Consider the following 24295-nt stretch of genomic DNA (forward strand, 5'->3'; position numbering starts at 1 on the left):
AATAAAACATGTAGGCCATGGTGGTGGGGTGCCGAAGTCTCCATATGTCAGTGAGCCAAGCTTCCGACAGCAACCGTTTACCTGCAGTGGATAGAGTCCCAGTTTGGCCCCATCTTTGCCCAGAGCAGTCCATGCTACTGTCCAAAACTATATTGAAGTCCCTTCCCAACAGAACCAGTGTACCCGGTAGATTTGTGAGTTCCTGGATTGTTGTCTTGATGAACCCCTCCTGCCCACTATTGGGAACATATAGCGAGGCAACTGAGAACGTGTGCGAGTCAAGTGTAAAAGTGTATGCCAGTAGTCTCCCCCGGATTTCAGCTTGTTTGCAACCCACACTGCCCGGAAACTTAGAGGAAACCAGGATAGCCACACCTGCAGTTTTGGAAGTGGCTACCGAGAACATCAGAAGGGGGAATAGCTTAGATCGTAGCCGGTGGGTATCAGCATGGAGCAGGTGTGTCTCCTGGAGTAAGCAAATGTGTGCATCTGAGCGTTCCAGGTACGACAGAAGGGCACGCGTTTAGTTGGATTGCTTAGCCCTTTTACATTAAGGGACACCACATGAACATCAGGGACCCTGGAGATGGGAACTCAAAAAAAGGCCGTAGGCGGCAACACCGTGCCAGTAGATGTGGGAGGTGCAGTGAAAGTGTAGTAAAACCGTGAACTGCCTTGGAGGAGGAGAAGGCAACCCAACAAAAAGGAAAAAAAAAAAAAAACCATGAACAAACATGAAAAAAAAAAGTCAGTCATGTAGGTAGTTCACTATTGTCCCAGGCTATCTGCCTGCGGTGAGACGTGGGATGGATAGCAGGCGCCCCGCCGCCCCCCCACCCCAGACCCCAACCATACCGACTGTTGTGACTAGACAGTGCAAAGAAACCAGCAACTCAGAGAAGAAAGGAAGGATCAGTCCGCGGAGTTGGAGCCCTCGAACAGCGACTGGAGAACTGCTGAGCGTTCATTGGCCATCATCTCTGGATCCGGACGAGGGCTCATCGACGAGCCGACAACCCTCTGCCAACGGGTAGTGTCATCAAGGCGGGAAGAAGCAGAAGCCTTCACCGGACCCGTGTGGTCAACCTCTGGTAGTCGCAGGAGTGATGCCGCCTCCTCCAAAGAGCGTATTTGGCGAAGTTTACCCTCCGATTTAAAGATGAGTCTAAACGGATGTCCCCAGGAGTAAGCAATGTCCTTGGAGCGGAGAAATGCGGTCACGTCACTTCTGTAAGTTAGAGGCAGCCAAGTCCTGGAAGAGAAGAGGTTTGCAGGAGCGAAATTTGATGGGATGGTGAGACCGTGCCTCGCGCAGGATGCGCTCTTTAAGCTAAAAATTGTGGACGCACGTCAGGATATCAGGAGGAGGGGCCTTAGGCGATCTTTTAAGGCCCACTCGGTGCGTCCGATCGAGTTGACTCTCCTGGTCCGGGGGGGTCTCCCAATATGTGGGAAACCTTGCCACGACAAATGCCTCAATGTCCTGCTCCTCCGCCCCCTGAGGCACTGCCCGAATCCGTATGTTATTGCGGCGGGAGCGGTTCTCCAAGTCCTCTGTGGGGGACAGAAGATCCAAGTTTTGTTCTCTCAGCTTGAGAACTTCCTGCTGGAGCGGAGATACCTCGTCGTTCCTCACCGCAGTTTGGTTTCCTAGGTCATCCACCCTTGACAAAAGTCAGTTGTGGCTTGATAGGTACAAGGTTACCAATGACCGGGTCTCTCTTAACCAAATTCCAATTTCTGCTGAAGATCTTGCGAATTTCAGCATGTTGGACACTGTAAGTAACAATTGCCCTTGATTGTATAATTTCAGAATCGGTTACAGTAACCAGCTCCTTGCCCTTCAGGGCCTGTGCCCTAGGAATGTTTCTCGTGCGCTCTATAGCACTATCCACTACTTCCGCTCTGTACCCTCTCTCTAAGAAGCGGCTCCTACTGTCTTTTTGTGCTAGGTCACACTCCTTCTCAGTGCTACAGAGCCGTCTCATGCGCAACATTTCCCCATAGGGAATGCTGCGTATGAGGTGTCCAGGGTGCTGGCTGGTAGCGTGTAGGAGAGTATTGCCTGCGGTCTCTTTTCTGTAGGCCCTTGTCTCCAATACATTGTCTTTGATGTACACTTCTACATCTAGGAAGTTTATGCTTTCTTTGTGTATCGTGGATGTGAACTCCAAATTGTAATTGTTGTTATTCAATTTACACACAAAGTCAGTTGCTCCTTCTACATCACCCCTCCATATAAAGAATAAATCATCTATGTACCTGCAGTATAAGACTATGTTCTCCCTCATGATGGCTTCGTGGTCCCCCATGAGGACCCGCTCCTCCCACAGTCCCATGTGTAAACACGCGTAACTGGGGGAAAAGCAGGCCCCCATGGCCACCCCCCTTATCTGTTGGTACATTTGGCCACAGAACAAAAAGAAATTCTGTTCCAGACAAAGTCTTAACATGCTGATGATCATTCTATTGTGATGTACATAATTCATAGGTCTTTTGTTAAGATAGTGTTCAACTGCTTTGATCCCATCGTTATATCTGATGGAAGTATAAAGGGATTTCACATCCAGAGTCATCAAGCAGTAATCTTCGCTCCAAACCACATTCTCCAATTTAGTTAAAAAATCGGTTGTGTCTCTGACATATGATTTAAGTTGTATGACCCACTCCTGCAGAAAATAGTCGATATACTTTGAAATGTTTTCGGTGGAACTGCCAATCGCAGAAATAATGGGCCTCCCGGGTGGGACAGAAGTGTCTTTGTGCACTTTTGGCAGCATATAAAAGGTAGGAATAATCGGATGATCTTTCTTCAGAAACTTAAATTCATCTTTGGAGATTAATCCACCACTTTTCCAAGCTATAAGTTTCGAATTTTGATCATTCCATGCAGCTTTAATTGCCCCAAAATTACTTTTTTTGTAGCATAGTTGGTCCCCCAGTTGGCTTTCAGCTTCCTTTACATAGAGATCTCGATCCCACAACACAATGTTGCCGCCTTTATCGGCTTGTTTAACCACAATGTTCTTATTCTTGTTAAGTTTTTTTACTAGATTTTCATAGTTTTGGTTTTGTCTATAAATCACAACATGTTTTCTGCTTGTGGTGGTATACAGTTTTTTAAGATCATCTATGATGAAGTCATGATAGACATCCAAATTATCATGAGGCATGATCGGAAGAAAAGTGGACTTTGCCTTGAATGGGGTAGTGCCCGTCTCTGTTCCTGCCCCCTGTCAGTGGGGTTTCCATGAGACTGACCTCTGCTCCCTCTTGCTGCAATGACCATATCTCATTGAAGGAGGATGTATCCGCTGCCGTTAGAGGAGATGGATTTTGCAGTTGCATGTTTTTTGCCCTCTTGTATGGTTGTATCCGGTGAAATTTGCTCAGCTTGAGCTTCCTTATAAATCTAAAGGCGTCCAAGCGGGTAGTCGCATAATCGAAGTTCCTGGGAGGACAGTATGACAGCCCTAAACCAAGAATCGCTACCTCCTTCTCAGACATTACATCTCACATTAGTTAGATTAATAACAGATTTGGACCCGGAGTTGCTCACTGTTTTTTCTTCCAATTGCCTCGTTTGTTCCTTCTCAAGCCGCCCCTGTTTGATCCTGCGGCATTTGCGTCGTTCGAGCCGCTTGCGGTTGGCTCTTTGGCGCCTTGAGTGGCATTGGCATGTGGTTTCTTTCTGGGTCTCAGGGTATCCCTCCGATCCTCGCACAGGCAGTTGACTTCCTGGGCGAGGGATAATTTGGTAAACCCCAACTGTTCTGTTCTTGTGGGGCGACTTTCTGTATCACTCTCAGCTGCTGAGCTCAGATCTATTGATGAGGCCGACGTGGATGCTATCCCTTGTGTGTTTTGAATTGCTTTGCCGCCTCGTGCTTTTATATTATCATACCTACGGGCAAATGTAAAAACACGACCGTTAAGATAGTCCAATCTGTCTCTTTCAAACTTGAACGCCTTGCGTTTTTTTATAATATCCTCCTCTTTTTCTAGGCGCTTCTGCATATCCTCTCTCATTTTTTTGGTGATGACATCACTGTTCATTGATTTGAGTTCCTCCTCAATTGTTTCAATCTCAGTCTGTAGTTTCAGACGGTCCTTTTCTGCTGATTCTACAAGGAATCCCATTAACCTGGCTGCATGTTCCAAATTAGCTGTTGCCCAACGCTCAAGCAGGTCTGGGTCGGGACTATCGTAGCTTGGCGCCAGAGTTATTCGCAGCCCCCTCGGTACACGGCCAGCTTCTAAATAACGGGTCAGGGACTTATTCTCCCACCATTTCGCTTGTTCTTTTTTAGAAAGCTTTTCAAGTTTACGGAATAATTCTCTGGCTGTAGGATTCAAATTGGAAATGTCTGTATGCTGAGTGCTCGGTTCCCCACCCCCAGCCGGGGGCACAAAAACCGATTCTGAAGCTTCCTCCCTCCGTCTCAACACATCGCTGGACATTTTTGCATATATTGGCTTCTTAATAAAAGTGCACCACACTGAAAATCCAGTAATCGTACAAGTTCACATATATATATATATCCGAAACGCGTCTTGTCGTGTTTGTTTGACCCAATAAAATCTGGGATTTAACTGTTCCCAAGAGTGCTGGTAATTATTTTACATTGAGCTTGAATTTAATGCACGGTGTCCGTCACCGTGCTACATAGCACCCGACCGTGAAAGAAGGCAGGAAGAAGGAAAAAGAGCGTGATATAAATTACCTACTGGCGGTCACCAGTAGGTAGATATAGTTAGGACCTATTTTCCATAGGAAATACGCAACATTCTATTTGGAATAACTTTGGCGCCGATTGACGAATCTTCGGGAAATTTTTAATATTTACGGTCAGCTCCGGTCCGCTCCTATTCTGAAAGTTTCACAGTGATTCATCAAGCGAAGGCCACGAAAAAAGGGGGGTCCCAAAACACGTTCTCCCCATGCAATTTCCCATAGGACCTTTAGCAGCAGCTACAGCCCGAACTGCTGAACGGAATTACACCAAATTTGGCAAAGAGGTAGTCCTTAGTTCAGACTCCTGCCTTTTGCTTAAATGGTGTAAATCCGTTCAGTAGTTCCTGAGAAAATGACATTTAAAAGTATATATATATCTATGGCCTCGGAGGGTCCGCGTACCCTACACACAGCTTACGCGCACCCTGCCGTGCACGAGCTGTATTTTAATTGGCTGTCAACACTCCAAATCAGGAAGTGTTGGCAGCCATCTTGTGCCTCAGTAGAATCGAGGCACAAGAAACCCCAAAAATAAGTCGCAAAACGGGAAAAGGGTGCAGGGTAGAAACACCCTGACCCCCTAGGCCTGCTCAGGGGTCCCACAAGGACCCCCAGGCCCCAAATATTTGTATTTTTTTTTAAACTGGAGGATGCGCGCAGGATCCGTGCATCCTGACGATAAAATAAAAAAAATCAGCGAGGGCCCCTGCGCTTTATTGCTATTTAGCCCCTGGGGGGGGCCAAATCCCGCGGGCAATGGTTTTTATGTAAAGGGGGGCCCAGGGTTTTAAAAAAATTATGTACGGGGGCTCTCAGCCCCCCCCAGTCCCGGGGACCACCACCCCCCGGGGCTTATTAAAATTGGGTGGGGGGGCTCTCAGGCCCCCCCAGCCCCGGTGACCGCCACCCCCCAGGGCTACTTAAAAAAGGGTGTGGGGGAGGGAGGAGCTTCGCGCCCGCCCAAAATGGCCACGTGAGCTATGGGCTCCCGAGACCCCGCTGCCCCCGGACACATCCTGTCGCCTATCCTGTTGACGGCGAAATGCTGCAGCGGAAGCAGAACGGCGTCGGGTGCTGAAATTTGCGTCCCGCTCGGCCGCCGTAGACCGGAGAAAAAGGGCCGGGAAGATTGTGCCCTGCTTGCTCAGAAGCCGAGGTCTCGAGTTGGCATCAGACCCCGGCCTGAGTGTGTCAACAACGGGGCCGGATACCGGAATTCGCCGGCCCCACATTGGACCCAATTTTCTCCCAAACTTAGTGGGCACCTCGCCCCCGACATACGCCATCAGCCGGATTAAGGGAGAGGCATGCCCGCACCACAAGTCTCTGCGGTAATTGCACCGCAACCCCGGCCCCATGATTACTATCTGCGAAATATAAAAGCTACAGAGAGCGAGCTGGAGAGCAGAGTTGCGGGCGGGGTGTCCCCGATTGGAAGTAAGGACACCTGTGGCTCTGGGGAGTGCCCCGAAGTATGGTGTGCAGGTCGAGTGGGGCAGATGTGGCGCAGGGGACAGATAACTGGAGCAGCTGTGGTCCGGGCAGGAGATCTGGAAAGCCTGTGAGTCTGAGGAGGACTGGCACCTAATGGGGGGCTCTGACTGCAGAATCTCATTCTGAGATCTGGACACTGCGCTGGTGACTGGGAGAGTGCGCCGACACGGGCAAGCAGAGCGATCTTACGACTGACCGTCCCCCCGGTGCACCGATTCACGGGTTTGTTGACAGACTACACGGGCAGATCAGGAGTGCGGATAGTATCACTCAATCAGCTGTGCCCATTGTCTAGCGCCACTGTCGCAAGAACTCAGTCGCTGAATGTCTCGCTCATAACTTGACCTTAAAATGGCGACCAAGCCTGACGCGGAGAAACAGCAATCTAAGGCTGCTAGAGGGGCCAGATACACTCAAGCCAACAAGTTGGATCGATACACACAACCCAGAGGGTCACCTACCGGGTTTGGGAAACCACATGATGGGAGTGGAGAGGCGTTGGCTGCTATAACGGAGCCTACGCTACAGGATGTGATGGCCGCGATCGACTGGGTGAAAACCTCCCTTGGTCAGAAGATGGAGTCCTTGGATCACAAGCTGGACACGGTCACTATTGAGGTTAACTTAATCCGAGCGGACCTCACCAAAACCAGTGAAAAGGTAAAGTCGCTGGATATCAAAATGACCAGTCTTACTGATGATGTGGCACAGCTGCAACAGGATGTTCGAAATCTTAAAGCCTCTGGAGATATCGCAAGTTGGACGAATATATGAAGGAAGGGCCCGTAGAAACAACGTGCGCATTATTGGAGTACCGGAGAAGGCCGAAGGTCAGGCCGCTGAACTTTTTGTTGAGGACATCATACTCAATCACCTGAAACCTAAAGGACTGGGAAATTTCTTTACAGTGGAAAGAGCGCACAGGATTCCAGGAGGTAGACTGCGACCTGGGGCTCCACCCCGGCCGATGATTGCGAGGGTGCTCAACTTTAGGGACAGAGAGGCTATCCTGCAGGTCTCCCGAACTGGGGGCCCCCTGAAGTGCGAAAATTCCACCCTCAGTTTTTTTCCTGACTTTACGCAGGCGGTACAGAAACAGCGGCAAAGCTTCATGGGAATCAAAAGGAAGCTTCGCGACAAAGGGCTAAAATATGCCATGATGTACCCTGCCGAGTTGCGAGTGGAACATGAAGACAGGGCTCATTTCTTTGACAATCCCGAAATCGCCTCGGACTGGCTGGAGAGTCTTTCCTCTCGGGTTGAGCCGCGGAGACGGAGCAGAGAGGACGAAGAGGGCTCGCAAGAACAAGAATAACGGGCGACATTGTTGCCGGTGGTGTTGGACCCGGTTGGTGGGTGGACCATGGATGAAACGTTTCCGCGAACATGTTTTTTGTAGATGAGGGTTAAACAGGTACAATAATATCCTTGGGGTCAGGCGGGGAATCGGAGGGTCGTACTCCTCCTCGGATCTACTTTTCGATAGGTAATTAGTTAGATTATGGGGCGACAGGCACACTGCGAGTTGGGGGCGGGCAAAAGCCGTGAGCAGGGGTGCAGGGTGGGGGGTGGTAAGAGGGGATTGTTTGTGGGGTGGTTTTTTTTGTTGTTTTTTTGTATTATATGTTGTGTTTTTTGTTAGCGTTTACCAAGGCATCGAGTTGGAACATAGCATGTTTATGTTTCAGTGGTCGGAGGATTGTCACTTCCTTTTCATCTTTGATGATGGGGGTAGGGAACTGAAGGTTTTGAGTTGGAATGTGAACGGGTTGGGGGACAAAATCAAACGTAGTGTGGTTCTCCAGTATCTTAAACGACACGCTCCTGATGTGGTTCTGCTTCAGGAAATGCATTTGGGAGGGACTTCGTGTAAGGCGATGCATAGAATGGGATACAGGTTGGTGGCACATGCGGGATTCACTTCGGGCTCCAGGGGGGTGGGAATCCTGACCCGGAAGGCGCTCCCGTTGGTGATTGACTCTATCTCTGGGGATGACAGGGGCAGATATGTTGGAGTGACGGGTCGTTGTGAGGGGCACACCCTCTCCTTGTTGTCGGTTTATGTACCCCCCAGGCATGCAAGCTACCACTTTTGCTGACTTGGGAAAGGTTCTTCTAGATCTCCCGAGGGGACTACTAATTTTGGGGGGAGACTTTAACGCAGTGGTCTCTGGAGTTATGGACAGACATCCTTCGCGGGATATGGGGCGGGTTCAGAGATGGCTGCCTGATTTCCTCGATGCCATGGGTCTGGTGGATGGCTGGAGGCTGCTCCATCCGGACCAAAAGCAATACACCTTTCATTCTGGTGCCCATGGTAGACTTTCCCGATTAGACTACTGCCTCGTGCATGCGGCTCACGCATCTTACTTTGTGGAGGCGACACACCTTGCTAGGGGCATATCTGATCATTCTCCGCTCTGGTTCCGTTTCTGTGTTGCTTTGGGGTCTGAAGGTAGGGTGGCCCCCATTAATCCCTGGCATCTGCGTAACCCTAAAATCCGGAGGGACCTGATTAAGGCTCTAGATCATTATTTCCTAGAGAATGAGGGGTCGGTGTCCTCTTCGATCACACTCTGGGAAGCCTTTAAGACGGTTCTTAGGGGTCAGGCTTTATCATTGATAGCGGGAGCGAAGAGAGATCGAAACAAAGAAATTGTTGAAGTAGAATCTGAGATAGGTCGCTTGGAGGTGGGGCTGGAGCAGGAGGTGACTCGTGCTAAACTGCACATCCTGAATCTTAAGCAGCTCGAGTATAGATCGCTGGTCACTGATGGTGCCAGAGCCCTGAGTAGAGAGCAGCAGAGTCGGCTGTATGACGTTGGAGATAAAGCAGGGAAACTTATCGCTTGGTTGGACAAGAAGGATAGGGCGGATCGTGTTGTCCCGGAACTTGTGACAGCGGACGGAGCACGACTCACAGATCCCCAGAGTATAGTGGATAGTTTTGCAGATTATTTTCACACTGTGTACACCTCGGTCTCAGATCTCCCGGAGGAAGACTCCCACGCGCTGCTGCAAGACTTACAGCTACCGTGCTTGACTAGGGAGGACTGTGATTTCATGGATAGTGCCCTCACCACGGACGAAGTAGCCCAGGCGGTGCGCTCTCTGAATTCGGGTAAGGCATTGGGGCCTAATGGGCTCCCAATTGAGCTGTACAAGCTTCGACCTGATAAGATTGCCCCCTACTTGAGACGTATGTTTATCGATGCCCGGGAGAAGGGGATACTACCCTACGATCAGAGAGTAGCTTCTGTTGTGGTTATTCATAAGGAGGGTAAGCCAAAATCGAGTTGTGCTTCATATAGACCTATTTCGTTATTGAATGCGGAACCCAAGATCCTTGCCAAGCTTCTTTCCAATAGATTGATTAGGGTGATCAGCGGACTGATACATCCTGATCAATCTGGTTTTATTCCTCATAGGAACACGGCCCTAAACTTGCGCAGGTTACATGGTGTGATAGCCAGGGCTCATACCCTGATGGAGCCTGCCATAATAGCATGGCTTGAAACAACAATGGCCTTTGATACTGTAGAATGGCCGTATTTGTGGGCAGTCCTGGCTAAATTCGGCTTTAGCCCCGACTTTATCCGCTGGGTGCGTTTGTTATATACTGAACCCCTCGCCCAGGTAGTAGAGAATGGTCGGGTCTCTGCGTCATTTGGTCTTGGACGGGGCACCCGACAGGGTTGTCCCCTCTCTCCCCTTCTGTTTTCGTTAGCTCTAGAACCTTTAGCGGCCTGGATCCGCTGGGAGCCCTCTATTCGAGATATCCGGTGGTCCCTACAGTGGGAGGACCGGATCGCTCTGTACGCGGACGATATTTTACTTTACCTGACCTAACCTAGAAAATCCCTGGATGTTGTTTGCGATGTGTTGGCCTCCTTTGGCAGGAACTCGGGGCTGTCCATAAATTGGGGGAAATCTCTTTTGTTCGTTCTTAGTGGGGAGGCTCCGGTTCCCCCGCGAAATTGCCCGATTCAGATAGCTACCGACGGGTTTAAGTATTTGGGGATATTTATTTAATTAGACCCCACAGTCCGTTATGCGAGAAATCTCCTTCCCCCTTTGGTTAGGTTGAGGAGCGACGTGGCCGGCTGGAAGAGGCTCCCTCTCTCCCTGTTGGGGCGTGCAGCCCTCTTTAAAATGATGTCTTTGCCTCGTTTTCTTTATGCCCTTCAAAATACATTAGATGTAGGGCCAGCTAGTTATTTTCGAGAGGTTGAAGGGCTACAGCGTAGTCGGTTATGGGAGGGTAGACCCCGGATTGCGTTAGCCAAATTGACGCTTCCATGGTATGACGGAGGTGTTGCACTCCCTGATATGAATCGATACTATTGGGCCTCTCAGCTGGCAGCCATTAACCTAAGTAATTATGGGGCCCCCTCTGATCCTGGATACGCGATGGATAGATGGCTTCTCCCTGGAGGCATTTATAATAGGGCACTCTACACTAAGTCAGCGGGGAGGAGCTTGACGGGGCCGACTAAACATGCGGTGCGGATCTGGCGTGATGCCACTAGCTCTTTGGGATGGAGGGACTGATTGACGCAGGCCACCCCACTATTTGATTCGGAAAAGTTGGGCAAGCTTTGGAACACAAGAGGTTTTGATAAGTGGGACCTGATTGGGATATCAACCATAGGCAACGTTTGGGCTAAGGGGAGGATTAAAACATTTGAAGAACTACAGGCTGAATTTGAATTGAGGAGAACTGAGTATTTTCGCTATGCACAGGTCAGGCATGCGTTGAAGGCGGCTCTGCCGGCGGCGGCAGACCTACCCGAGGCGTCACCTCTTGAAGACATAATTTTAGATGGTCATCTGCCCGAGAGGACTATTTCCCTGATTTATAAGAAGTTGATTAATCATAGGGCGGATCTCCTGGTAGAATTGAGGGATAAATGGTTGCAAGATGGCGTTGAATTAGATGATGAGGACTGACAGTCTGCTGTGTCCTCACCGAAGGAAGTCGCGATCCCAGCAAGATTGAGACTTGTTCAGTTAAAAATAGTACTCAGGGTTTATGTCACAGGGCCCCGCTTGGTTCGAATGGGGCTGTCTGATACAGGTTTGTGCAGACGGGGGTGTGGTCTCGTGGGTACATTCCTCCATATCCTTTGGGAAAGTCGATATATAGCAGAGTATTGGAGTAGGATACATGCTATTATGCAAGAGGTCTTGGGGGTGGAGGTGTTGCTGGAGGCAAGGAGATGCCTCCTTAATATCTGGGAACCTACTGATCTTAATTCAGCGCAGACTAAATGGGCAACACTGGGTGATATGATAGCGAAAAGGAATATAGCTCAGCGGTAGGGATCCGAGAGGCCACCCACCCTTGAGGAATGGAAAGAGAACATGGATTGGTGTATGTTTCATGAAAAGACCGTTTATTTGGCGAGGGGCCGCCCTCGTAAGTGGGCATCAGTGTGGGGGTTGTGGAACCGCTACAGGGGGGAAATTTGTGTGCCACCTGTAGATTCTCCCTTTGATATTCCCGCCTCCCCGTGATTGTTCTATGTTTAGGTACCCTGTTCCCCCCTCCTTCCCTCTCCGATGAGATGTGGTGCTATATGGGAGAGTGTCTCATCTGGACTATGCCTTTATTTTTGATGCCTTATCTTAATAAAAAGAAATATAAAAAAAATAAAAAAAAAGGGTGTGGGGGGCTCTGAGGCCCCCCAGCCCTGGGGACCGCCACCTACGAGGCTTTTTTAAATTATGTATGGGGGGCTCTCAGGACCCCCAGCCCCGGGGACCGCCACCCCGGGGCTGATGTCACTGACCATGTCATGAATGATGTAATATGTGACATCATCAGCTGTGGATTACGGGCGCGCGAGATGTAGTTAGTAGAACTACCTATATCGGAGGAATTTCAATGGTTTTGTATGAGTGAAATGTCCAGCTAACTAGAACACCCCTAAAACCTATGGTTTTTTCAGTGAATTTCTAAGGTTTTTTTAAATGCTAATTCCTAACCATATCAGGCCTGAAACCTATGGTTGTTTCAGTGAATTTCAAAGGTTTTTTAAATGCTAATTCCGAACTATATCAAGCCTGATATATATATATATATATAAAATGAGAACTCCGTTGGCTGGATATCTTGTCCTCCACACAATCACGGACCCAATTCAGTGCTTAAGGTATTTTTATTTACCCGTCGCCATTACGCGTTTCGGCTCCGTGGAGCCTTGAACACATGACATGGGTACTGAGGTAAGTGCTGTATTTAAAGTGAACTGTGCTCACATTCAAGGATACCATGTGATTATAGTCATAGAAAACATCTCCTTTCATGTTGTCTAATCACTTTGAATTGCGTAAAACAGTCATTGCCATTTAAAAACAGACTAATATTTATAAATAGCAGCAAAATGAAAGCCTTCAATATAATATTGGTAAAATACCACAACTTTTTTTAATATCAGGTAAAATCCTGTATCACAGTATAATGTATGTAAATTCATTATTTCTCCTGTATCCTGAACATTCATTATAAAAAGTGACTCTGTGTAAAGTGCAATGTGCTCAAATGTAAACAAATAAACTATTGAATGATCATTAATCTGGTTTCCGAGTTGATTCTTGATGTCTTTTTAAACAATTTCTTTTCACAAACTATTTCATACCTGGCGAATTACTCATTTCAAGGTATACAGATATCTAACTATGTTGAGGGATCCCCTAAATACAGTATTTGGCACAAATGATATCAAAATAATTCTACAGGATTAAACAGGTTGATATTCTCACATATGTGGGCATAAGGATGTATACATGTAAATCCGCATCTGATCATGTATAAGTACCTATACATGTCATTCTGCACTTGTGCATAAGTATAAATATATAAATACACATAAATATATATATAAATACAAAAATACAAAATTGATGTCTGCCTCCAATAAATAAATATAAAAATATAATATATAAATATATCACACAGCTCTTTCTGCCTCACCCTCTGTAGAACCCCTACTTTTACTTTTCTTTCACTATTTCACCTCTTTTTTTCTACACTTTATCTCTTTCCACCATCTCTCTCAGCCTGGCTGACCTCTTTTTATACCGCTTCTCATTTTACCCTCTCTCCATCTCACCGCTATTTTGACTCTCTTGAAATTTCTCACTGGATCACTTCTCAACCTATCTAACTCTCTGTGTCTTTCTCCAACTTACCTCTCTTTGTGCCTTACCACTCAGTGTACCCAACCAATGTATCTCTCCTTCTGTCATTTAGTTCTCACTATATGTATTCCTCTCTACAGCGCTTAAAAACCTTACCCATGTTGTTGAACCTTACCCATGTCTCTGACCACTCACTCTACCCAAATCTTTCTTCCTCTTTATATGTTTGGATTACATCACCTTTATCTCTTTAAATCTTTTTACCTCACCCTTCATGCAACATCATCTTTCATCTCTACCTTCAGTCTCCCTCTACTTCGCTTCTCTCTATATATCAATGTCCCTTCTCCCTCTACTTTGCTTCTCTCTATATATATCAATGTCTTTACCTGTTTGTCCTCCTGCAACCCACCCCTTTCTATTCCTCTTACTCAGTGGAATCGGAACTTACTGACTAGTCAGTTAAACATGCACATAGAAAGACAATAGGAAGGACAAGACAGGAGATTACAATTAAGGTCTTATTTTACTACTATGGACTATGGAAGAGAGATATGGACTGGCGCATGCAAATGGAAAGGACAGTATACAGTTCAAGGAGCTGTCCCAGAAAGTGGCCCAAATATGGAAAAAAGAAACGAATATGTGTACGAAGACGTACTCCGTGATTTCATATTGCAATATCTGTAAAGTGTTAAAGCTGTCATCAATAAAAAGATTAAAAAAAATAAAAAATACTACGGACTAGTTCACTAATCATCCTCTACAGTGAGAGGAATAGCCTAGTTAAATGCTGAATTCCACATAAAATATAGTTGCAAGCCAACAAAAATCTATTGGGCTACAGCAGTGTTTCCCAAACTGTGGGTTGCGAGACGACTGTTAATGGGTCGTGAAAGTCCAAACAATAAATAAAAATGCCTTTAATTTCTATAGTATCTCGTCAAATTTGCTGCGTTCCAAATACAGAGGTCAAATGTGAGGCTATGTCTTCTGACGAAGTGGTGCTTAATTTTTTTTTACCAATGGGATTGCTGTTTGCAAATTCCTCTTACTTTGCAGTCAGAGAAAGAAGTAAAGTGAATTATGTGACATTCTTGCCTCGGCAAGTCTGTGGGATGTCATTTTTTGTAATACACATAAATATGTAAATCACTGTAATTGAACTGTACTCATTCAGCAGTAGGAAGGCGAAAATGAAGTAATTTGTTTTAGTAATTATGAAGTGTGTTGGAAGCAAAAAGTTTAATAGGATCAAAATAAACCATGATACTTTACTTGGTGATGCACAAGTGATAAATATTCACTGAAACCGATTTCCACATATTGTCATTGGCGTGCAATATAGTTTTATCAGTAAAACTGTATGTCTTTGCAAATTTAGTGGGCACTTCAATGGAAAATGTGCTGTATGTAAATGACTGTGTACTACCACAAGATGCTTTAGTTACATTAAAAAATTGCCCACCTCATGTTCATTAAAGGTAGGTGGGTTGCAAGTGTGCAGTTCTATAAAGTGGGTTGTGGTTATAAACAGCTTGAGAAGCACTGACCTAGAGAATTCTGGGCAGCTGGAGCATTTGCCTGTTTTTGTGTATCAGAGTTTCTGAAAGTTTAACATATAATTCAATATTGTTTGGCATCATGAGGGCATCAATTAACAGACAATGGGAAAAAGAAATTCAAAGGTTTGCTGAACCTGGGACCCCATAATAGGTCTTGCCCAATGTCGCAAAAATCCTTAAGATGGCATTGCAGGCACACAATGTTGGATACCCCAAACCATCTTACCGTTCACCTGGCGTAAAACAAACACATTGGTGGCAGACCGTTTCATTCTCACAGATCTTCCTTTGAAATTTACTTACTTTATCTGTCCACTCAGAAGACAACTTTCTCAATTTCAGAAAATCACTGATGATACAACTCTACAGGCAGACCTGCCCCACTTACACCATTTCTTCTCTAGATGATTTTACTTTGTCAAAATTGTTTACCTTTTCAATCCCCTTTCTACAACATCTCTTTTTAAAAGCACAGCAGCACCACGATTAAGACACTGCTGTTAAGATACTGCACTGGATCTCTGTTTCTTACAGATGTTCTAGGCTGACCATTATGGGAAGCATAGTTGATCTCACAGCATACAGGGATTTGGTATAATTGCTAAAACCTACAATTTTAAAGAAATGGACTAGCCACTAGTTCCTCAGTAGGTCATACTGGAAAACAAAACACGTCTAATGAGCCAGAGATAACCTAATTCGAGTAACAAAAGCAATTTTCTACTAAAGCATTCAGAGAATGTCAACAAGTAAAGTTAGCATGCAGTAAGACCAATTAAGTTTCGTTCCCAAAACTGCTGCAGCAAAATGTTTATTGCTTCCTAACTTGCTTTTCTTATCCGCACCCCTCTTATGCTACTTCCCACCTTCTCCCTCGAGGACTGTACTTGTTGCTGGTGCCGGGCAGGGACAACCGAGCAGGGTTCCCACTTTAGTCTGACTCTCCCAACTGCCTCAGACTTTCTGCACGAAGAAGAAAAAAAATAGCAGTAAGGAACATGAATGTGGAGATGCGAGCTAAGCACCCTGCTTATCTTCCTTGGATGAAAGCGAACAGGAGTGTCAGCTTGACCTCTGGGAAGGAAACACAGCCATGCTTCTACATGGAACCAGGGTAGCATTAATAGGTGGGATCACAAAAATGACTGTAGCAAGCAGGCTAGGGTGATGTGTAGGGATACATGAGACATAGGTAGGGCTGATATAAAGCTAATACAAAAGGAAAGATAGACACTTCTAATGTATACATACATTTGGGAAGTTAAAATGGAGGGCACATTTTAATAGGCCCAGCATCAGCCCGTTTAAGGAGAGGAGTTAGCAAAGAACTTGATAAAAAAGTTCTGAAGTGTAAAACAACTTTCCTATAAGTAGCAGAATTGGAAATAACTCTTCATTAAAAGTAATTGATTAATTAACTGCATAGTTCGTCCTTGTGCAAATACAACATCGAAGGCTCTGGTGAACATGGAAGCTGTTTAGACTGAGAACTGAATGCCTTAGTAAACAGCAAAGCAGGTTATTAAACAGTCAGCCGTATTGAGGTCAGTGTTGTGTTGTTACTTTAAGCATTGCTAGGCAACTAGCAATGTTTCATGTTGGAATTGTTATTGTGCAACATGTACTGTTACAGCACTTGCAGAGACCGGTGCAGGACAGCTGGAAGGAAGATTAATAAACTTGTACAAACACTATCTGCCTTGGTGTATTTGTACATAAGAAATTGGCGACGATAGTCTGGAGCAGAACCTACGTTGAATACTTCTTTATTCATTGACGGAAATTCTGTTACCTTCCAACTGGATATATATTGCCCGGGAAAGGAATTCGTAACTGTCATCTCCTCCTGCGGGCTGCTTGAGCCATTCCAGATCGCACTGTGGAACGCTCAGTGATCTCTGCGGGAGCTTGCGTTCTAGGCTTCTTCATCCTCTTTGGTGTGGAACGTCCTCAAGCGTGATGCGTCACGATGCACAAGGTCAAAGGAGCGTGACCTTTATGTGACACGTACGCGCAGCCAGCTTGTGATTTACACCGATGTTTGTTTTGCGGCGTAGCATTGCGGACAGCTGATCCACATTTACATTTTGTTTAAACGCAAATGGAATGATCTCTTATTAAGAAAGAAATATAGAAGGTACAATTAACTATTCTTTTCTTCAACTTCGTATTTGTTATCTGCAACACGGACGATTTTCCGAGTTTTTTCTTCATTATGAGTGAGTTATCTACGTTATTGAACTGTTCATTCATTCTAAGGTAGTCATTGCAAGTCCTCCTGTTCTTCGGAATTATAATTTACAAACAAACTGATAATTTTGTCATTTATTCTAAGGGAGTCATTGCAAGTCCTCCTGTTCTTCGGAATTAAATTTGCAAACAAACTGATAATTTTGTCGATTTCTTTATTGTGAATTACCTTGTGAACTTTGACTGTTATTTTACCAATGGCTACTCAAAATCTTTCAATCTCTACTCCCCACGTGTTCTGGCCATCAGGCGCTGAGCCAACCCTTAAGTGGAGCAAGTGGAAGGATTACTTTTTGAACTATATAGAGACTATTGATGAGTCTGGAAAAATGCATCCAGCTCAAAAGATTGTAAGTTTGGGAACCATTTTGACGATTCTATTTGCAATCAGATAGTCATGCATTCTAACAACCAGTCTATACAAGATCGGTTGTGGATTAATGGCGACTCTCCCTTGGAGGCAATTATTAGTATTGCTCGCAATGGTGAAATGTCTGGTAGGTGTGCTAAGGAACTAATGGACAAGAGCAATAATCCAACTGTTTTGGCTAAAATTAGTTCAAAAGTAACCAAAAGTTTCAAAAACAATATAAACCACTAAACAGATCTAACGCTGGTAATAGGTTCAGATGTTATAGGTGCGATAGTAAAGATCATCTGGCCCATAGCAAAGCTTGTCCAGCCTTGAAAAGTAAATGTTCCAACTGTGGTATTGTAGGCCATTACACGAAGGTTTGTAATAGGAAAAAAGCTGGTGTCAAATGTGTACTAGAAGAAGACGTGCCTGAGGAGTATGACAGAAACTCCGATTATAATGACATGGGTAATGTTTTACATTTATCTGAAAAGTTAGTACTCAACATTGATGACAAGGTGATTATGAACAAACCTGAGTGCTTATTAAATAAGGGTGGGGTGGAAACAAAAATGTTTGCTGACTCAGGTTCACCGTACACTATTATTAACGAAGATTTATGGAATAAAAAGTTTGTGCACAAGGTTGGTGATATCTTAATTGAAGCGGACATTCATCCTCAGGGGTATTCTGGGGAAAAGATTGACATGCTTTGTTACAGGTGGTTCACATTTAAATTTAAAGGAAGGTCAGCCAGGGCTAAGTTGTACGTTGCAAAGAAAGGTCCACCAGTACTTGGATGGTTAGACCATGGTAAGCTTTATATTGTGCTTGATCCTAAAAGCGAAGATCAAGTCAAGGTAATTGATGATGGAACAAAAGTGGCTGACACAATGTCTACATTGTTTCCAGAAGTTTTTAATAGGGTTCTAGGCAAGTTAAGAAATTTTGAGCATCGCATTATTTTAAAAGAGAATTCTATTCCTAAAATCCACAAGTGTAGGAATATTCCTATTTTACTTAGAGAGGAGGTAACTAATGAGTTAAACAAATTAGTAGCATCTGATGTCATTGACCCTTTTAATGGTTCAGAATGGATTTCTCCATTAGTTGTTGCTCGCTGTAGCAATGGAAAAATGTGTTTGTGTGTCGACCTTCGCCATCTCAATGAAAACATTGTAATAGATAATTTCCCATTACCAAAGATCAATGAGATGGTGAGCAGTCTTAAAGGTGCTAAGGTAATTGTGTTTAGATGCAAATCCACAAATTAGAACTCCTGGTAGTTTTCAGTGGTTAGATGAGGATTTGGATGACGTGGTTCCTTCGCCATCTTTAATTCATTCTCAAGATGGAGTAATTGGACACGAAGGTTGTGTGAATGAGGATGGTGTGAATCCTTCTTCATCTTCAGCGCATTCACCAGATGGTGTGGAGGGTGGTGGTGTAGGTGAAGAGTTTATTCCATCAAGCTTTGGTACTACGGATCGTAGTGGAGGTAGATTCAGAAGACCTCCTAAATGGTTGGAAGATTATGTAGTAGAAGGGATCCGAGCTCAGACTTCACTGTGACAGTTATTGTATTGTAATTATATTTTAATTGTTTTTTTTCTTTTCATTTTTATTGTTTCTTATTATAAGATTGGGGAAGTGTTGTGTTGTTACTTTAAGCATTGCTAGGGAACTAGCAATGTTCCATGTTGGGATTGTTATTGTGCAAAATGTAGTTATGGCATTCGCAGAGACCATGCAGGACAGCTGGAAGGATGATTAATTGCTCCAGACAATAAACTTGTACAAACACTATCTGCCTTGGTGTATTTGTACATAAGAGTCAGTCATCTTTACCCAGCTGGAAGAGTCAAAGGGCTATACTGTAGGAGAATCATGGTAACATAAAACAGCAAGAGGAAGTAGAGGGATTTTCTAGGAGATAACAACAGACAGAAAAAAGTGAGAGCCCCTTCATTAAATCAAAAGGGAATCTCTTTCTCAGAGCGTTAAGGTGTGAATTCTCCAACATGGAATACTATGTGTCACCTTACAGTAGGAAAGACTCTTTTTTACATAATAAAAGTTTAAATCCTTTCAAATTCTATAATATAAGTAAATGTGAGCAAAGTAGATGCTAGAGAATTGTGGTATCCATTCTATTACTCATATACGTTAGGAGTGTAAAGGGTTGGCTAAGAGTTGTTGATGATCTGCTCACAACAAAAACATTTGTGACCATGCAACTGAGCTTTGGCAAAGCCCATTATCTTCGCAACTCCTAATTCTAAGCAAATTGAATGAAAACGTAAACTTTTTTTAATACTACGTATGAGCCCGATTTATTGTTTGATGAAAGTTTTTCAACATCATGAATAACAGTCTTCATTTTGTTTTTTTGAGATGAGATATATCCATCAGCCAATTTATGAAGACCTTATACCTGGTGATATATTCTAGGCCTAACTCATTTTAAGAATTACTGCATCTTATAAATGTACAGACACTTAGGAAAGAAGATATAGGCTGCACTTGAACAACAGAGGACATGGATAGAATTAAGAACTTCATTTCAGGTACACTCAACACGATTTCTATTTATGACACGGGAAAATCATACTCACTGTCCTGTCTCCAGTCATTTGGTGGAGAACGGCTTGAAGCTGGTTTCCATTTTCCTGCATATCCAGTTCAATCACTGTATAAGCCACATTGAGATCACTGAATACGTTTTTAGCCATGGTGCAGAAAGGGCAGGATGTCTTTGAGAAGATTACAACACAGTTGTGAGAAATTGCTTCCTACAACAGAGAAAGAGTTTTTATTCAACATGCAGTATTAATACTAAGAACATGCTTTCAATACTTTTTTTTACTTCTTTATAGAAATTGCATACCTCAGTCAAATAATTTTTTTTTGCCTCACAGTAACTTTGACACCAAATTAGAATGCTTCCATTGACGTTTAAGAATTTAAACTTAAAACAGAATAGAAGACACCTGAAAGCTTGAGTTATTAACACTTCCAATGCATTTGGTGATTAGTTCTTTAAAGATAGATTAGGAACTTTATTAACAATGATGCTTAAATTTAAACTAGAACCACGATCGCAGGGAAATGCTTTCTATGTTTTATAGCAAACGAGACACAAGAGCTTTAATATCTTGTTGCATCGATTTGGGGTTAGAATTTGACATGTGAGTGAACTGTACAAGTTTATCCGATGTGGCCTGAGACAATAAGTCTTACCTTTGCTTTGGAAAGGAAGATGTGAAGTTAGATGGACACTGGGGTCTGGATGTGTGATGCATCATTAGAATGAAACTATATTTTACATTGCAACACTGGCAGCAATAACTGAATGCATTAACAGGCCCTACCAGTGTCTGTGGTCAACATCTCCTCAGACAGTTTGCTAAAGGCAGAAATTGTTGTGTCTGTCTCGTTTCTACATCTCTTGCCAAGCAGTGAGCATCAGAATAGAAATAATTGTTCTTAAGAAGAAGACATGCTGCAAGTTTGGTCAAGGGAGGATTGTATATAGCATCAATTTTCCTTCGTGGGATTTTATTGTATTTTATCTATTTCTTCTAAGGTGGGTGACTACTCCTGAGGTATAAACTATCCTCAGCCTGTGTTTTTTCGATCACCATGCCGTTTCTGTTTGATAAATGTCTACATTTCACCTTTTAGGCCTGATGCTGTTGAGTTCAAACATCAAGATTCCTTAATCCCTGTAGCTCCATCCAGCCAACTTTTGGGTGCTAAGAGCAAACAGTATGTCATGTGCCTCTTGACCACCAGTGATCAAAATTACCGGAATATTATCCCTTGAGCTGCAGCTCACACTGCATACTGCTGTTGAAGGCTGGTATCTAAAAAAGAAAGTACAGTGGCTCCCTCTGAGGAAACACCAAGCCTGGGTTTCCCTGGCTAACACACAACATACACAGATACATATGATCTTGACAGATTTTACTTTCCTGTATTGATCTAACCATTCAAGAACATTTTTTGAAAACTATAGGTGCTCCTGTGAATGGAGCTGTAGTAAAAAATAATTAACAGTGCTCTAGATAACGTGAAGAAACAAAAAACAGATATTATGTTCAAAAAATGGTGTCACAATTTTCAAGGGTGTCTCCAATTTAGAGTACAGTTCAGTCGTTCAACAACCAACGTCAATCTACATAAGATGACGACATTTCGACCCCTAGAAATGACTTGGGACATTAAGGAAATACCAATAGAAAGGGGAAACTCATATGTGAATATTTTAGAACATCTGAAGAGGTGATCCGCAAACCAGTTTTCAATCCTTTCCCTGTAGAAGTGCCGCCAGTCAATGAGTAGGACACAGACACCTTCGATAGATTGGTATTGGAATTTGCTGGATCAACATGGGCCATGGATTGAATCCAAAAGCGCCATTTCAGAATTACGAGAAATGCGCATCCGTCATTACGCGCTATATCTCAGTGTGAAATGCATCCTCTGGTCAATTATTGGTATGAGGATGCATTTAAATAAGAGCACTCTGTTATTTTGTTGTTTCAAATTTCTCTAATTGTGCCATCCTCTGTACATTTTTACAGCAAATGGCACAGTTACACATACTGGCATAATTTCAGGACTTTCGCGTAGCAAAAATGGACTACATATATCAAAGTTGTAAATTGCAAATACTTGATTGCGCATTTCTGAGAAATTTACAATGTATGAAACTCAAAAGTGGGATATTCTCAAGAACGTGTGATAATTACCGCAAAATTAGCTTAACCTCCGTAACAATGATTTTTTTTCCTCCAGACTCAAACGCGTCTTCCTCATACACCTCTCCTTGCGTGCAATGATATGAACTCTGCCATTGAGAAATCAAGACTCAGTTCCAAATGTGTCACCTACTGGACTGCAGTGTGGGCTGAAGGGAGTAGTCAGCGAGGGACCACAGACACGTGTGGTTGGAATGCTATACACAGACTTGGTGGCACCACATCGAAGGGAGTATACAGTGTTATCAATCGTCCCATGAACATATGAACTCGGCCATCAGGATATCAAGACTCAGTTCAAAATGTGTGACCTACTTGACCATGGTGTAGGCCGGAGGCAGTGGTGGAGTATGTCAACGAGAAAGGAGTACTGCGGGCCGGTGTCACAGAGGCCGTAATGGTTGGAGGAGGCTGCCAAGCTCACGGGCCTCGGGCTTGGAGCTTGCACCGGCACGTGGTGGGCCCTCTTGGAGACATGCAGGTGTCGGCAGGGGCAGGCAAGAGGGGTTCGGGGACCGGCGGCCCGGGGTGCAGCAGGCGCACAGGATCGCAGGCACCGCCGCTCATGGCGTCGGCCTCGAGGCGGGGTGAGAGGCGCCGCCCTGGCAGGCACGTTGGGCATTCCGGAAGAGAATCACGCCCAGAGCTACGTGCTTTTTATTCACACCCCATCGCTAGTCTGGAGTACGCTGGACCAGCCCACTCCGCTCACGCTTTCAGGGGGGGATGTAACAAGCTACATTTCCGCTATCTTCCCCACTGGCTGGGGTGCCATGGTTGCGTCCACTGTCCACTACACTCCAAACAGCAGCAGTGTTATACACTGGATATGGATGTCTGTGGTCTGCATACTGCAGTCTATCCAGCGCATCCACGCCACACTTGGCATTGTGTACATTCTCATTCATGGGTCACTTGCCTCCTTCGCACATACCTGGTTCCCACCTCACCCCACATTCTGCTATTGTGTGGCTGGGGTGCCATGCCGTTGTTGGCTCATGTACATGGCTAGCCTAGGTTACCCGAGTAAGTTGTGCTGTCGTGTCTGGTGGGTGGGCATGTTGTGTGTGAGTTTGTAACATGTGCATTCCCAGAGTTGCATGACTGTGGTGTGTTCATTTGGTACTAACCAACAAGCAGAGCATTTATGTAGGTGCCATCCCTGAAGCACCGGTTGATGTTGGACTGTCAGAAGATGTAGGTATCATGCACACTGCCTGGGTAGTTGGCGATGACATTGGTGAAGAGTCCCCGGTGGTCTACTATTGCCTGAACATTGATGGAATGCGTGTGATTTTTGTTGCGGTAATTGTGCACAGTCTCGACAGGGTGCACAAGTAGGACATGTGTGCAGTCAATTGCCCAAACACGTGCAGGAACCAAGCTATGGCGTAGATCCCTTGCTTGGTCTCCAGCTGTTCCTGCGCAGTGTGGGGGCAGTGAAGGTGCTGGGGTATCAAGCTTATGATGGCAACCAAGACAGTTGCGATGAACTTTGATAGGGCTGGCTGTGAGATTCCTCCGACTCTGGTAGTTGTTGGTTGGAAAGTATCTGAGGCCAACAGATGCAGCACAGACAGCGGCTTTTCTGCAGAGGGATGTTGATTGTCCACTGAGTGGGTACCGTCAGCCTGTGGGCAATGATGTTCAGGATACGGAGGATGAATGTCCTTTTGAGCCTGTAGTGGGCTATGACATCCTCTTGTGTTGGGTCTGTGAGGCTGGTGCGTTTTCTAAAGGTCCGCTGTCGTGGTCTGTGCTGCCACTGTGGTAATAGTGGAGGGGGGGGAAGGGGTAGCGGACCTGGATGTGGTGGGTGTTGTGGCCCTCTTGGGACTCGGGGGCTGCATGATAAGTGGCTCCATGGCATCTGTTGTTCTTCTGGTGTGGCTCTGGGCTGGGCTCCCTTTTCTGGTGCAGGTTGTCGTGCGACTTTGCACAAGATCAGAGCAGGTGTTAATTTCATGCTGCTAGCGCACCTTATCGCCTG

The 24295-nt window shown here is 45.0% G+C and overlaps 1 protein-coding gene across 1 annotated transcript in view; it reads right to left on the reverse strand.

The window, feature by feature from the left end:
• Nucleotides 1-24295, reverse strand: part of GLRX2 (glutaredoxin 2) — a 232659-nt gene that overhangs the window by 97064 nt on the left and 111300 nt on the right. The window contains exon 3 of the mRNA XM_078687253.1: nt 20158-20334. Coding sequence (XP_078543379.1) covers nt 20158-20334 — 177 coding nt within the window. The remainder of the gene's footprint in view (nt 1-20157; nt 20335-24295) is intronic.

Source organism: Lissotriton helveticus, chromosome 1_1 (genome assembly GCF_964261635.1).
Source record: "Lissotriton helveticus chromosome 1_1, aLisHel1.1, whole genome shotgun sequence".
Taxonomy (NCBI): Eukaryota; Metazoa; Chordata; class Amphibia; order Caudata; family Salamandridae; genus Lissotriton; species Lissotriton helveticus.